The following is a 14,136-nucleotide window of genomic DNA, read 5'->3' on the forward strand; positions in this document are numbered from 1 at the left end:
CACAAGAGTAAAAATATGATTATTGTTTTCTCTGTCTGATGTCAATAATTGTTCTCTCTCACCTACTTTAGTGGTAGGAGGAGATCCACCAAACTTGAATGTGATGTTGTCTTTGATGAGTAAAAGAATGGGGACATGAGATAGGTATAGAGAGCCACCCATGTTGGTCTAAATGAAGGAAGTTGATCAAAACTAGTCTATCTTCTCTATCATCATCATCTTTAGATAAATAATACTCCCTCCGTTTTCGAATAGTTGTCGTTTTAGAGCTTTTTTTTTTGTTTTAAATTAGTTGTCGTTTTAAGATAATAATGTAATTTATGCCAATAACTACCCAAATTACCTTCATTTTATTGAACACAAATTATTTGTAAATAATTACTTGTTATTTTTATGAGGTTAATATAGTCATTGTATACCTTTTCTTAATTTGTCCAAATACAGTTAAAACGACAACTTTTAAAAAACAGAGGGAGTATTGGATTTTGCAAATTTAGTCAAAACACTTGGGTCTAAATGCATGTGTATTATAAGAATATTTAACTTTACCTTTTAATAGAAAAGCAGCAACACCTTTTCATGTGATGTAATAAAAACACACCAGATGGATGTGTTGAGATATCATAAAGTACGTTACATCAAAAGATAGAAAAGAAGAATCTTCAATTTCTAGGTCTAATGAGTCATGACTCAAAGATCATATCCATATCTACCGTTTATTCTGTCTATTCGTTTGTCAACAGATAAGATCATTAAGTTTGTTCTATAAGACAGTTGTACAGTACAAAACTATCAAGTAAAACGTTTCTCATTAGACCTCAAAATATCTATTGGGTTGAGAGAGATTTTGAAGAAGATGGAACCAAAATTGTAAAAGAGATGTCGCTTTAAGAATGGTCCCCTCTCTTTCTCTCTTGTAAGATCTCAATGCTTTTTTCAAAAGATCTAGTTAAAAAAGTCACTTCCTTTTAGACTCTGGACAAGTCCATAAATACGTAGCATGAATACCAATTTGAAATGAGCAAAAAATTGCAAAAAAGAAACACAATAAAAGCGCAAAAGGTGATCATTTTCTCTTTAAAGGTGATTAACCAATTTAGATCATAGGATCAGTGTCAACCTCAGTAAACCATATGTATGAACTTTCATGAATCCAACAATGCAAAAATGTGAGACTTAAACCTCAAAACAACTCTAAAGCTCTATCTCACCAACATGTGAAGCATGAAGCAATTATAAACATGTGCAATCACATCAATCTCTTTGATATGAAGTAAACAAATCGTCTAATGGAGACAACATATGAACATACACATTGACAAGTTTCTGTGGCAAGGGATAAAGAAGTTCATCAATTGGGATAACAAATTAAAGAATGGTCTTTCTGAAGAAGAGAAATAAACACACTCAATCTATGAAACCGGTTCTTCTGAAAACAGCATTCCTTACCTGCCGGAGATCTCTCCCTTTAAGTGTCCTTCCTGCTCCTTCAAGCACTGAGCAAGATAACAACGACGACTGAGCCAAAGACCGAGCTACAATCTCGTGAGGAGGAAGCATTTCGCCTTCCTCTTCTTCCTCCTCATCATCATCCACCACATCAGTCAGCTTGAATTCCTTCTTATGACGATTCATCATCGTAGACGATACTAACGGCACTTGAACCGGAGCTGACTGAGGATACTTCCCACCACCTATAAAAGAAGCTGAAAACGGAAGCCTTTCTTGAGGCGGTTTAGGCGCGGTTGGGATAGCTCGAGCGGAAGACGAAGAAGCAGCTGATGCACCACCACCAGAAGAAGACGATGAAGAAGCTGTAGAGGAGACAGAAGTGGAGAGAGCAGCCGCAGGTTTGTGGTGAAAGACATGACTTAAGTAACTACTATTTCCAGAGGATTCAGGAAGAGCCGCGAGGATACCAGAAGCTTCCACGTTCTTCAAACCGCTTTTGCTCCTCTGAAGCTGGCGAGCAGGAGTTTGTTGCTTCGCCGGAGATGATACCGGAGAATGACGAGGCGGCGCGTGAGATATGTCGATTGCAAAGATGTCGTCTTCATTCAGCTCACCGTCTGCAGAGTCGGAGATGGTGGCTAACGACGACGGTGAAGAAAAATCGATTCGTGGATTTTTGTTCATTGTTGTTAAAAAAACTCTTGAGATCTGAGAATCAGAGAAACTGTGTTGAATTGATAAAGAAGAGTCTCCACCCACCAAAAAAGATTAGTTTTTTAACGACCTGAAAATTAAAGTGTAAGTTTTGAATTAGATCGATCCATTGTTGAGTTTCGAATTTTCGATTTCTGGGTCCAAAAAGAATGAGAAGGGTCGTTTTCAATCAAATCTTCCAAGAGATTTACTCAAAGAACTCAATCATAAGCACAATAAATTGAACACCTTCCATGTGAACAAGATAAATTAGGTCGTTTTGTTTTCCCAGAAATCTAAAATCAATGAAAATTGCAGCAAACACGAAGGTCGGATTCCAGTTAAAAGAAGATGAATTTAAGAAATTATCAAAGGAGAGATCCAGAATCGAAAAAAAGATTCGAAATTACCTCAATTCTGGGAAGAAAAACAAATAACAGCAGCAAATCAGGTGCACGAACCAGCTAAGCGCGATCTAAATGTTTTAGCAACAGAGAGAGGAAGAGAGAGAGAGAGAGACCAAGCAACAAGAAGACCTGAATGACACATTTTCTAGAATTTGGTATCCGTACAATACGTTGCCGTTTCGTAACATTGAAAGCCCAATAGAGTAGGCCCAAAAAGAGTTTGTTGTATACAAAACCAATTTTATAGAAGATAAAAACAAACGATTAAGAAACCAAACCAGACAATTTTTAGATGTAAACATGAACCGGGTTTTCTGTTGACGATTAATCAAAATTATCCGGAACCAGGCTTTTTCGAGTTTCCAACTTCCTTGGCGTTTGGAAAATCCGGTTTAGCAGAGGTCTTTATGATCACATTATTGGGTGATGATTTCTCCGGTTTTTTAGCTGGTTTGATCGGTTTATTACTGACGTAGCATTGAGCCCTAATCTCCCAAGGTCGAGCCGCAATCCACCGTTCTTTCCAACTCCATCCCCAGCTTTCTTTGCCAAGGTTAAACGAAGCTTGACCTAGATACTGTGTAGCATTAGCCCTCCACTACAAAATACATAAAAAAGGTTACTTGAGTCACAAGTTATCTAAAACACAAACCAACCGATATGCAAGTTTTAAGTTTTAAGTCTTAGTTTCAATGACCTGATGAGAGAAAGCATAAGCCATTGCTCTTTCACGCTTCACCGTAGCTTCTTCTCTCTGTTGTATCTTTGCTAGAATCTCTTCCATTGTTTCAGAACCTCCACACCATTCAACTTCTAGCTCGTGAAGCTTGATCTCCAGCTTCAAACGATTCTCTAATCTTTTGTGCTGGAGTCTACCTTGTGTCACCATATACAAACGTCTTGCCCTGACCTGACTCTGTATATCGCACCAAGAATGAATCACATTGAGTGCAGTCGAAGTTTGATTCTTCACTGTATGGCCTTGGATCAGCGCATTAAATCTCCTCGCGCTCTTCAAGCTGCATAGTCTTTTTCTGGCCTGCAGAAGATTCGCAACAACGTTAGGTAAAAATGGAGAGGTGAACCAGTTTTCAGATAGTGGAAAATGACCAACCTTGAATGCTCGAAAAGCCTTTTGAATGCGAATAACAGCGACTTCTGCGGTAAGCTTAGTGGAAGCAGAGCTTGATTCAACCGGTTTGACACGGTTTGATGTTTCAGAAAGTACCTAATAAAAACATCTTTGAAGTCATTTACGACCAGAAAGAAAAGAGAATAAAACAGAGTTTTTTTACTAACGTTGCCTCCATTTGATTTGTTCTTCTTTGTTCCGTTTAGACAGATGATAGAACGGAGCAGCCATCCAGATCCCATGACAGAAGATTATATATCTCAGTAATCAGTATAAAGGTAAGAGATTCCGAACAACAGAATGTTTTGTTGGAGAATATTATCACATAATTTGGCTGAGTATTTAACCAGATTATGTGAAAGAGAGATTAAAATGTGTTCTTTGTTTTAAGGCACAAGAAGGTTTAATGTTGAGTGGTTTTTAAGTAAATGAGAAAGAGAGTTGAAGCTTCGCTCTCTTTGTGGTGAATAAACCCATCTTGGTGATTGACATTTCAACCAATGGAGAAGGTGTTGTTTAATCTTTTTCGGCTGTTTGTGATATTTTTAATTAGTTTAGGCCAAAATTGTGGAGACTGATCAAAATAAAGGATGAGATTCACAAAATAAGTTGGTTTGGGATGAATTAATCAATTGTTTCAACATTGGTCCCGGCGGGGCTCGAACCCGCGACCTTCGGCTCATAAGACCAACGCTCTAACCAACTGAGCTACGGGACCTGTTTGATAAATTTATTCCATAATGTTATTTATCTGTCTTTATTCTCCACCTCTTTAGTTCTTAGCTTAGGACTCTGTGAGTGCATAAATGTATATCTTAGAAGTTAGAACCGATGACTTCTAGAAATTAAACACTCATTCCCAATATCTTTACTTTGAAGTTTTCTTTGTGTTTTACAGGAAAAAAAGAAAAAAAGAAGCTTTCTTTGTCTATATATTCTTATAAATGTGATGTTAGACTCTCAAAAATTAACCCTGAATTTACAATAAATTAGACTCTAAAAGGTTATCATAAAATCTACATTAGGTACTTGAGCTTTTTAGTTATGTTATATTGGCTTTAATTTTGGTTCATGTTACTTGTGTTTCACTAGTCATTGTCTCTAAATGCTGCCTTGGTTTCCTATATTTTCCCTCCAATCTAAACTAGCTAAACGTCTAAATACTGATCTAGGACTTCAATATTCTTCTCAAACACTGACCATCCACAAATCTTCTACCAACAATGGTTTCTCTTAACTCATCCTTCCCGAGCTACCAATTACTTCATCATTTGAACATGTGAAGATCTACCTAGTTACATGACACCTTTAGACTTTAAAGAAAATTCCACCTCAAAATCAGACAACCCACTTTATACTGCAATGCAATATACATGCAACCTTGATGACATCACTGGAACTTGTTTCCTCCCCTCTAGCTTATGTCTTTCAAGTCTTAGCTTCATCAATTCTGAGTTAAGATCCCTACTCACTGTCTCTTCGATTCAATCTTTATGATCTTGTGTACTAGATTATTCCCCATAACTTCTTACTTGATGCTCATATGTTAGTCTTAGACATATGTTCTTTAACATGTAGTCACTTGAATCAGTCTTTTAAGACTAGACTAAAACACTAAGACCACTTCTCTATTGGAGGCTTTCAATTGAGCCACTGAAATTGGAACTGGAACAACTTAATTTCAATCCAAATTCTTGAGAAAAAAATTGTGAGCAAAAGATTGTTTAAATTTTGATTTTTTTTTTGTACTGAACTTGGTAGATGTTGTGTAATAAAGTTGTTTTTTTTTACAGATGAACAGAGTAGATATTGTCAACGAGTATTCTAGGCTCACTCCAGTCTACGCGAGAGCTCGGACCTTGACAATGTGGGACATAGAAAATTGTGGGGTTCCACGTGACTGCAATCCCACCATGGTCGGTAATACAATCAAAGATGTATTGAGGATCAACGACACATGAGACCTATAAAGATTGTGGCAGTTGCTGCAAACTATGAATTCTTCCAAAAATTCAACAAGCATTGATTGACAATGGAGTAGAGTACCATTATCTCGACACTGAAGACAATCAAGGTAGTGACATGGACATTCTGAAGAGTTGGACCCGCACTAGTCACGCACCGGCGAATCTGCTGTTTATTAGTGGTGACCAGTGGCGGAAACATAATTTTTGTTTACAAGGATCATATATATACAATAATTTATATTTAATTATATATTAATATTAATTGATATATTTAAAGTGTACATTTTTTAAATGGTCTAGAGAACATTTTTCACCTAAAATATGGAGTATTTTGAAAAATGTATACTTTAAATACTTTAGAATATATATCGTTTATATTTTGAAACAGATGGAGTAATTTATAAGAGTAATGTAGTTTTTTTTTTGTGTATTTAAACATCGTAATGTATATTTTTAAAAAACAAAGTATCAAGTTGAAAAAACTCTTTATTTTTATTTTTCGATAGGCGAAAACAAAATATAACCTTAAGTAAAGCTTAACTATGATGAACAATAAATATAACTTGTTTTACTAGTTAAATTTAGTAAGAAGAGTTTGCGATTTGAATTTTTTTTAGCTGAAAATGTTTTTATGAAAAGTTTTCTCTTATTTTGTAAAAATAATTTGACCCGGTGATAATCGGATTTGAATCCGACCCGTTAGAAGATGTGCGTAAATTTCATCCATTTGCGTGTCTCAAAATTTAAATCTCTCTCTCTTTCTTGTGCGGCGTTTCTGCTTCTCCGTTTGTCCGTACGCGTTTTCTTACCGGTGACCTGAAACTCTCCGATTCTCGAACGAGCAGCTGCTTCTCTGATAATGGCGGCGTATAGAGCTGACGATGATTACGATTTCCTGTACAAGGTGGTATTAATTGGTGATTCCGGCGTCGGTAAATCCAATCTGCTTTCTCGATTCACGCGCAACGAGTTCAGCCTCGAGTCTAAATCCACCATCGGTGTCGAATTCGCCACCCGAAGCATTCATGTCGATGAAAAAATCGTCAAGGCTCAGATTTGGGACACCGCCGGTCAAGAGAGGTATTTTACATTTTACATACAATTTCCCTAAAAGTGAATGATTCTATCGATGATTTTACCCTAATCGACATTTTTGTCGATGAATCTGAGTAAAGGAATTGATAGGAAAGGTTTGATCATGTGTAAAATTGTAGAAATGGGTGTGGAATCTCCAGAACTAAAGAATTGATTTTGTGTTGGAACTTAGATACCGAGCAATCACAAGCGCTTACTATCGAGGAGCTGTAGGAGCTTTGCTTGTTTATGATGTTACTCGGCATGTGACATTTGAGAACGTTGAGAGATGGTTGAAGGAGCTCAGAGATCACACAGAGGCCAACATTGTGATCATGCTTGTTGGGAATAAGGCGGATCTACGTCACCTAAGAGCTGTTTCAACCGAAGATGCTAAAGCCTTTGCAGAGAGAGAGAACACATTCTTCATGGAGACATCTGCACTCGAAGCATTGAACGTTGAGAATGCTTTCACTGAAGTGCTTTCTCAAATATACCGTGTGGCAAGCAAGAAGGCCTTGGATATTGGTGATGATCCGGCTACCCTTCCTAAAGGCCAGAGTATTAATGTCGGGTCTAAGGATGATGTTTCTGAGGTTAAGAAGGTTGGTTGCTGCTCAAGTTGATCTTGATCAAGCCATTTTGTCTGGTAACGTTTCTTTCTTAGGTAAGAATATAGTTTGGTTATCTATGGAAGATCGCAGATGATTCTTCTGTGTGTTTTTCCTTTAGTTGCTTCTTTTTCCTTCTTTTGGTGTAAGTTTCTCATATCCTTATAATGTTTTAACTATTTTTACATAAGCATTCATATTCGATAATCTTTGAACCAAAAAAAAGATGTTTTTGATGAAGAAAGTTAACTCTAGGAGCAACCTAAATGTACAAAAAACCTAAAAAGTCTGTACAGTTTTTATAGTCATTAAGCCAATCTTAGCTTTAGACTGTCACTTTTATGTGCACAAAAGTACAAATTTACAGAATTTGAGGCTGAAACATACCCTGACTCTGTTTCTCTCTTATAAAACCAATAGATAAAAAGCATCTTAAAAACCATCAGCGATAACCTTCTCTTAGGCTGAATACGCAGTAACCTTTTCTCCTCTACTACTTAACCGTAGCTTCTTCTTCTTCTCCATGACCAGTGCCTCTGATTTACAGATTGGGCAAACGTTCTTGATAACCAACCACTTCTCCAAGCATTCTGCATGGTATTTGTGCATGCAATCCAGCGTTGCGATCTTATCTTGGTTCTTGTAGTTTTCCTGTCAATTCCCCATTGCAAAAAAACAAAGATTTAAATACTAAGATGTGATGTGAGTGTGTGAATGTTTGCATAAGCTTGGAGGATGCAGTCTCAAGATTTTACTGGCTTTACCTGGCATATCGTGCAAGAATCAGTTTCTTGATCGGTAGAAGGACCTTCTTCCAGGTTGATTCTGGTCGTTAACGAGGTTCTTTTTTTCAGAAGATCTTTAACATCTTCTTCTGACAAGCCAGTCTTCACAGTTCCAATCTGGTCGCTCAAAGCAAGAAGTTCCTGCAACACCCAGGTTTTGAATGTTATAAGATAAGACAAACCAATGTGAATTCATTAATTACCTACATGGTGAAGAGTCAAGAGGAATTTTGGTCTAGGGACTAACCTCATATGACATATCCTCTATATCTAAGCGCATGTCTTGATGATGATCGACATAATTAACAGCATCGTAGAAGTCTCCTACCTCCCAAAGTGCAACTTCCTACACATATTAACAGAAAGAGTAAAAAGGCCATTATTGGAAAGTGAACTCTCTTTTGAACAAACTGACACTATAAGATGAAAAATGTGCTCAGTACATTCGCGGGCATTGCTCTAAGGTGATTCAATTCACGGTGTCTTAGAATTGCTGCAGGTACAAAATCTTCTCCGGGATATTGGTTTACCCTGAACCCGGTTGATTGAACCTGTCCCACATGACTGTATGAAGCAGGATGCAGAGTCTCAGCGTATGAGGCTGAAGGCATGTGAGGGTATACGATGGGAGGAGGAGGTACTGGGTGATGGCTCATATAGTGGTTCCTTTGGTATCCAGATGGTGTGGGGTTTCTGCTACTAGATGTTTCATGGTATCTTGGGAAGCAGACATTACCAGAGTCTATATATCCAGTAGCAACGTTACCTAAGAGATCATTCAAGAAGAAGAATAAAATTATCATGAACTTGCCAAAAGACCAATCGCAATGCTGAGAATAAGGATAGTACCAGGCATATAAGGTACAGCGGGTGCTTGAAACCAAAGCGAAGATGATCCATCAGATCTGTTGCCATTACACTGTTGGTCATACCAGATCGAGCCAGGAGGTGGAAAAGGATGAGCTGCATAGTTTCCTTGAGCTGCATAGTTTCCATGACTGAAGTTGTTATGACCATGAGAGAGATGTGGATCCATTGTAGCTGCTCCTGCTCTGTTCCTCACACTTCTCTGATCTAGTGGTTGTGGATAAGTACCAAACTGTGGGAATGAGATAGGTGATGTCTCCGGTGTATTCAATCGAGGGAAAGAACACGGAGCAACTGGATACTGAGAATTTCCAGGTATTACTTCAGAACTCTTTCTTTTGTATCCGTGATCCATAAAATGGGCATTTCTTTCATGTTCAGTGGAAGTAACTCCAACAACTGCACCATGACTTCCATGAGACAACAGATAACTCGGTGGAGCTTCATGATTCACATAAGGGACATAGAAATTTGGTGCGGTTGGCATGCCAGAACCAAGATTTGAAGAATGTTGATGATGGTACTGTGGAGGCCCGTAGAACATTGAGTTGTTGTCATAAGGTTCTTGCAGAGAATGCGCTTCTAAGTGAGGAACAGTGTTCACGGGTGGGATATCTGGATACAGATAGTTAGTTCCGATGCAAGGTTCAAGATGGGCAACAAAGCTTTGAGAATTCTGCTCCATGTCTAAACCAGTCATCATATTTCTTTGTCTCATATTGATTGTTGCAGAAAACCCCTGGTAGTTGAAAATACAAAGGTCAACAACAATACAGCAAAAGAACAATAAAAATTCACCCATAAAGACAGCAAAAAACTCGATGCTAGTTACATCGAAACTGATTCTAGCTAGTGATTTTCAATAAATACACCTACAATATCAAACTTGTGATATCTAGTAATGGAATCGAAACATACAACAAGTAAATATCCTCCCCCCATGTCCGGTGAATGGGACACACTAAGTCTCAAAACATCCCCGAATATATTCGTCATCATCGCAAGTAATAAAGCCACAAAAAAAAAAAACAGTATCCTCAGACAGCACACTGAACATTCAAGCTTCACGGATACATTGTAAAGTATAAAACTTTAGCTGCAGAGATCAAACCCTAAACTTAAACAAAGTAAAATCCTTTCCCAACCAATGATGTTCACAGAAACTAAACAGTGGATTTGGCAAAACTCAACATTCTTGTGGCAAAAAATAACACTAAATTATAATTTAATGATGAAACAAGCCGCCTTGCCAGACATGCCTTACAAAAATCAGATCAAACCCAATTCACAAAACATAAAAAACCAGAAAATTTCAGAAAGACGTAGAGAAGATTTATTATTAAGTTCCTGACCTTGCTAGCATCAAAACAACCAACTCGTAAAATCGGAAGCTCCCCTGAAGCAGAAACAGAGGTTAGAAAATAAACAACCTAGACGATCAAAAGAGATTAAGCCTAAATTCCGAATAACCAATAACAATGCAATTCTTCAGCAGCTCTCGTATTAAAAAAACAATTTCAAACGATAATCACCAAAACAAACCCACCAACACGACAGTAACTCATAATCAAAAAGCTTGAGAATCCGATAATCGTGATGATCATCAGAGATATAAGTATACCTGAATAATCGAGAATTAATCAGGGAGAGAGATCCAAGGGCGAGAGAGAGAGAGAGATATGATGAAGACGTCGGTTTTCTGGTTTCTAATTTATTTTCCTCACGGTGACGGAAGGTTTTTTATTATTTTCCTCTTCTTCCAAGTTTTTTATTTAATTTATTTATTCCCTCATGCTTATCTTTCCTTTTTTTATTAATTATTTTGTTGCCTTTTTTTCATTGGTTCAAATATTTTTTTATTCTAATTAAAAAAAATGAAGTAATCAATATCCCTAATTAACGTCGTAAAGGATCGAAAATCAAAATAATTGACTCATCAATCTTTAAGATTTCCCCACTTTTAATAACATGATCGTTTCTAAAGCTTGTCATTTGAATTTAACAACAAGAGAAGCAAGCATGTCACTGGCAGCCATTAATGAAGGTATGCTTCTTCTCTAAAGAACAATGTTTTTTTTAAAATATTGTATACCTCTGAAATTTTTACTAACATTGGACGATTAAAAAGAATTAGGCAAAACGTTGACAAACAAAAAAATTAGGCAAAACTAGAACTAAAACAATTGGTCAATGCGACAGAACACAATGGAATTATCCCATGAGGCAAGTAACATATGATGCGAATATTTATAGGGAAGCTAGCTGCTTACCATGTGCTTTTTTTTTGTTGAACCACCATGTCACCTAATTATGCCCAATTAATCATTTCACTCTCTGTTTATGGTAAGAAATAACATTATAAAAATACAACCATATCTTATCTTAGCTTTTATAAGCTATGAAACATCAATTTAATACATGTACATTTTGATCATATACCAAAATCTAATCAAAGCAAAAATCCTATCGCTGGAGGAAACGACAGCGTTTTCTTAAGGTCTTAATTCTTAAACCTTACTCTTCATGATTCTCGAGCCGCTCTTCAAGGCCTCTTAAGTTCTTCGTGCTTGTCAAAAAATTTTCCAAACGACCGCTGAACTAAAAAGATGAGTTCTGATCTGAAGAGAAAGCAGCAGAAGAAGATTAATCCTAAACCTGTTCAATTAAACCCTAATTGGTCACTCCTCCAACAAGTTAGTCTCTGTTTCTTTCTTCTCTTAGCTAATTTCTCCTCTTTTCCTTCCAGACTTTTGTTCAGCCATTGATTTGTCCTTGCAGAAGCTGAAATCTGATTCTCATGGCAACACTCGAAAATCTTCAAACCCAGAAAATCCCAGCTCCATATTAGGTAGCATTCAACCTAAAAATTCGAACTTGAAGTTTGGGTTTAGGGTTTATAGACCATGTTTTTTGGTTTATCAGTTGTTCTAACTTACACTGCAAACTTGCAGGGAAGCGGAAGGAGAGACCCGATTCAGAGGTTGATGTTCCTAAGATTAATCCCTTATCTCCGATTAACGACGATTCCAGGTGGGTCATGTTTGCTATTTGGCTTTGTGGACTTTCTGTTAGTAAATGCTTTCAATTGCTACATGATGACTAATAACTAGCTGAGATATACACAACGTCATGCGCTTTACATGCTAGTGTCTTCCTGCTCTGGGAAATTAGTGGTTTTGTTGAATTATAGGTTTCTTTAGGTTCTCAGATTATCTTGTACAGAACTTTTTGTTTTAAGCTACCATCTTGCTATTCTTTTCATTTTTTTGTGAATGTTAATCGTTGAATTGACTTGGGTTGTTTATATAGTTAAAGAGTGTTGAGAAATTGCTCTAAGCAATAAAAGGGTTCTTGCTAATAAATATTGATTTCTTTGAGCAATCTTCTTGTATATCAAATCTCACCAACCTGTGGGTAGTTTGACAGATGAAGTGGCTATGGACTGTGAAATGGTTGGTGTTAGTCAAGGAACCAAAAGTGCCCTTGGACGAGTTACCTTGGTATACATTGCTTTTCCAACTTTTTTTTTTTTTTTTTTGAAAGTATCATTATGCAAAATTTTCAGTATGTTTCAGTTCCGAGCCCTTGAATATAGAGTTTATGTCAGATCATAATGGTTTCCTCTTAGTCCATATACTTGAGGTGTATATCTGTCTCTTCTTCTACGTGAAGGTCACTGATTATTTCACCATGTTATTGACAGGTAAATAAATGGGGAAATGTACTATATGATGAGTTTGTCCGTCCAGTGGAACGTGTTGTTGACTTTCGTACGCATATTAGCGGGATTCGACCTCGAGATTTGAGAAAGGGTTAGTTTTACTCTCAACATTTCGTACCTTTTTTCTTGAATCTGTCAACATTCTTGACCTTTGTTCCACTGGAACTAAGGCTTTTGAGGGTGCAAATAAATTGGATCATCTACTAAAACAGTTTGGAACTTAGATATTAATTTAGCTTTCTTTTAACCTCAGCCAAAGATTTCCGAGTTGCTCAGACCAAAGTAGCAGAGTTGATAAAGGGAAAGATTCTCGTGGGACACGCCTTGCACAACGATCTCAAGGTCTGTAGGTTTCACAAATCTAGAATCTGGTTACAATATCAATACAGGGTTTTAACAGAAATAAACTTTGTAATAGGCTTTGCTGCTAACTCACCCGAAAAAGGACATAAGGGACACAGCAGAGTATCAGCCCTTTCTCAAGTACTCACGCTTCAAGCCTTCTCTTTTCTCTAACTGATACTTGTCACGCTTTCGCTTTCTGGAAGTTCAAACCTTTGAATCGAGTCCTAATGAATCAGTAATCTCTCAAACAGGGACAAAACCAGAAAGTCTCTGAAACATCTCGCAGCTGAAATTCTAGGGGCTGACATTCAAAATGGAGAGCACTGCCCTGTAAGTGTGTACATCTGAATATAAACAAATATCTTCATGTTTTGGATCAGCAAGTCTTAACTCTTCTGTAACGGCAGATTGATGATGCACGAGCTGCTATGATGCTTTATCAGAAGAACAGAAAAGAGTGGGAGAAAAATGTGAAAGACCAGACACGGATGTGGCTGAAACAAAAGAAGCGTAAGCCTAAGAAGAAGGTAAAAGAAGGGAACGCTTCGACCAATCACAATCCAGTTGTTTGAATCAATCAGCGAGAGCAAATCTGACTAAACAGAAGTACCAAGAATCGCTGAAAAGTTTTGGTCATTTTCCTTTCCTTTTGATTGTTGTCAGCATCAGGTGCTGCAACCAAATGTACTTTCTTGTTGTGTACAATCACAATGTTATACCAGATTAGATCATGTATTAGTGTTAAAACGAAAAAAATACATTTTTGAAGGTTCTGAAATTAAGCAAATTGTTCTTCACACTCACCCCTTTTATGTTCTTCAGTTCAGTTTTGTCCAATTCCGGTTGAACATTGTAAACCAAAACCTCTACCTTCACAGAAACATGTACTCTACTTGAGAAGTTGGGATCAAATGGAAGAATAATGGTATTGGTTCGGTAAATGCAATATAAGAACTACAGTTTTCGGTTCGGTTATGCATAATTACTGTTTGGTTATGTTCTGCTCTTGATCCTCTGATTACAAGCTCAATTTTCGGAATTCACAGAGTGACCTGATAAAATTCCGGCTGTTTTTACTAAGT

At 37.2% G+C, this 14,136-nt stretch overlaps 5 protein-coding genes and 1 non-coding gene across 7 annotated transcripts; 2 read left to right on the top strand and 4 right to left on the bottom strand.

Annotated features, from left to right (window-relative positions):
* Positions 1 to 1,193: 1,193 nt before the first annotated feature.
* Positions 1,194 to 2,660, bottom strand: LOC9318977 (uncharacterized protein DDB_G0284459). Its single transcript, XM_002885019.2, has 2 exons — positions 2,556 to 2,660; positions 1,194 to 2,236 (listed from the first exon to the last, which is right to left on the bottom strand). Exon 2 carries the CDS (start codon positions 2,134 to 2,136, stop codon positions 1,408 to 1,410), a length of 729 nt encoding a protein of 242 aa, XP_002885065.1. The 5' UTR covers positions 2,137 to 2,236; positions 2,556 to 2,660; the 3' UTR covers positions 1,194 to 1,407.
* Positions 2,661 to 2,676: 16 nt separating this feature from the next.
* Positions 2,677 to 4,132, bottom strand: LOC9321132 (protein IQ-DOMAIN 1). The gene is made up of 4 exons (XM_021033170.1): positions 3,852 to 4,132; positions 3,667 to 3,780; positions 3,250 to 3,591; positions 2,677 to 3,150 (listed from the first exon to the last, which is right to left on the bottom strand). Exons 1-4 carry the CDS (start codon positions 3,924 to 3,926, stop codon positions 2,887 to 2,889), a joined length of 795 nt encoding a protein of 264 aa, XP_020888829.1. The 5' UTR covers positions 3,927 to 4,132; the 3' UTR covers positions 2,677 to 2,886.
* A 196-nt stretch (positions 4,133 to 4,328) lies between these two features.
* Positions 4,329 to 4,402, bottom strand: TRNAI-UAU. The gene has a single exon. It is a non-coding gene; the product is annotated as a tRNA-Ile (tRNA).
* Positions 4,403 to 6,370: 1,968 nt separating this feature from the next.
* Positions 6,371 to 7,561, top strand: LOC9321133 (ras-related protein RABA1g). Its single transcript, XM_021031791.1, has 2 exons — positions 6,371 to 6,731; positions 6,919 to 7,561. The coding sequence occupies exons 1-2, from the start codon at positions 6,511 to 6,513 to the stop codon at positions 7,349 to 7,351; spliced, it is 654 nt and encodes a 217-aa protein (XP_020887450.1). The 5' UTR covers positions 6,371 to 6,510; the 3' UTR covers positions 7,352 to 7,561.
* A 4-nt stretch (positions 7,562 to 7,565) lies between these two features.
* Positions 7,566 to 10,723, bottom strand: LOC9318978 (E3 ubiquitin-protein ligase Arkadia). 2 transcript variants are annotated; one of them, XM_021031789.1, is made up of 7 exons: positions 10,610 to 10,723; positions 10,341 to 10,384; positions 8,971 to 9,727; positions 8,565 to 8,887; positions 8,369 to 8,467; positions 8,101 to 8,262; positions 7,566 to 7,987 (listed from the first exon to the last, which is right to left on the bottom strand). In XM_021031789.1, the coding sequence occupies exons 3-7, from the start codon at positions 9,704 to 9,706 to the stop codon at positions 7,796 to 7,798; spliced, it is 1,512 nt and encodes a 503-aa protein (XP_020887448.1). In that variant the 5' UTR covers positions 9,707 to 9,727; positions 10,341 to 10,384; positions 10,610 to 10,723; the 3' UTR covers positions 7,566 to 7,795. The 2 variants fall into 2 exon arrangements, with proteins under 2 accessions (XP_020887448.1, XP_020887449.1); XM_021031790.1 differs by lacking the exon at positions 10,341 to 10,384 and having other exon boundaries at positions 10,610 to 10,713.
* A 709-nt stretch (positions 10,724 to 11,432) lies between these two features.
* LOC9321134 (RNA exonuclease 4) lies at positions 11,433 to 13,853 on the top strand. Its single transcript, XM_021032419.1, has 9 exons — positions 11,433 to 11,681; positions 11,767 to 11,836; positions 11,940 to 12,018; positions 12,407 to 12,488; positions 12,692 to 12,800; positions 12,963 to 13,051; positions 13,128 to 13,192; positions 13,306 to 13,384; positions 13,462 to 13,853. The coding sequence occupies exons 1-9, from the start codon at positions 11,595 to 11,597 to the stop codon at positions 13,624 to 13,626; spliced, it is 825 nt and encodes a 274-aa protein (XP_020888078.1). The 5' UTR covers positions 11,433 to 11,594; the 3' UTR covers positions 13,627 to 13,853.
* The last annotated feature ends 283 nt before the right edge of the window (positions 13,854 to 14,136 follow it).

This window comes from Arabidopsis lyrata (genome assembly GCF_000004255.2).
Source record: "Arabidopsis lyrata subsp. lyrata unplaced genomic scaffold ARALYscaffold_3, whole genome shotgun sequence".
In the NCBI taxonomy this organism is placed as follows: Eukaryota; Viridiplantae; Streptophyta; class Magnoliopsida; order Brassicales; family Brassicaceae; genus Arabidopsis; species Arabidopsis lyrata.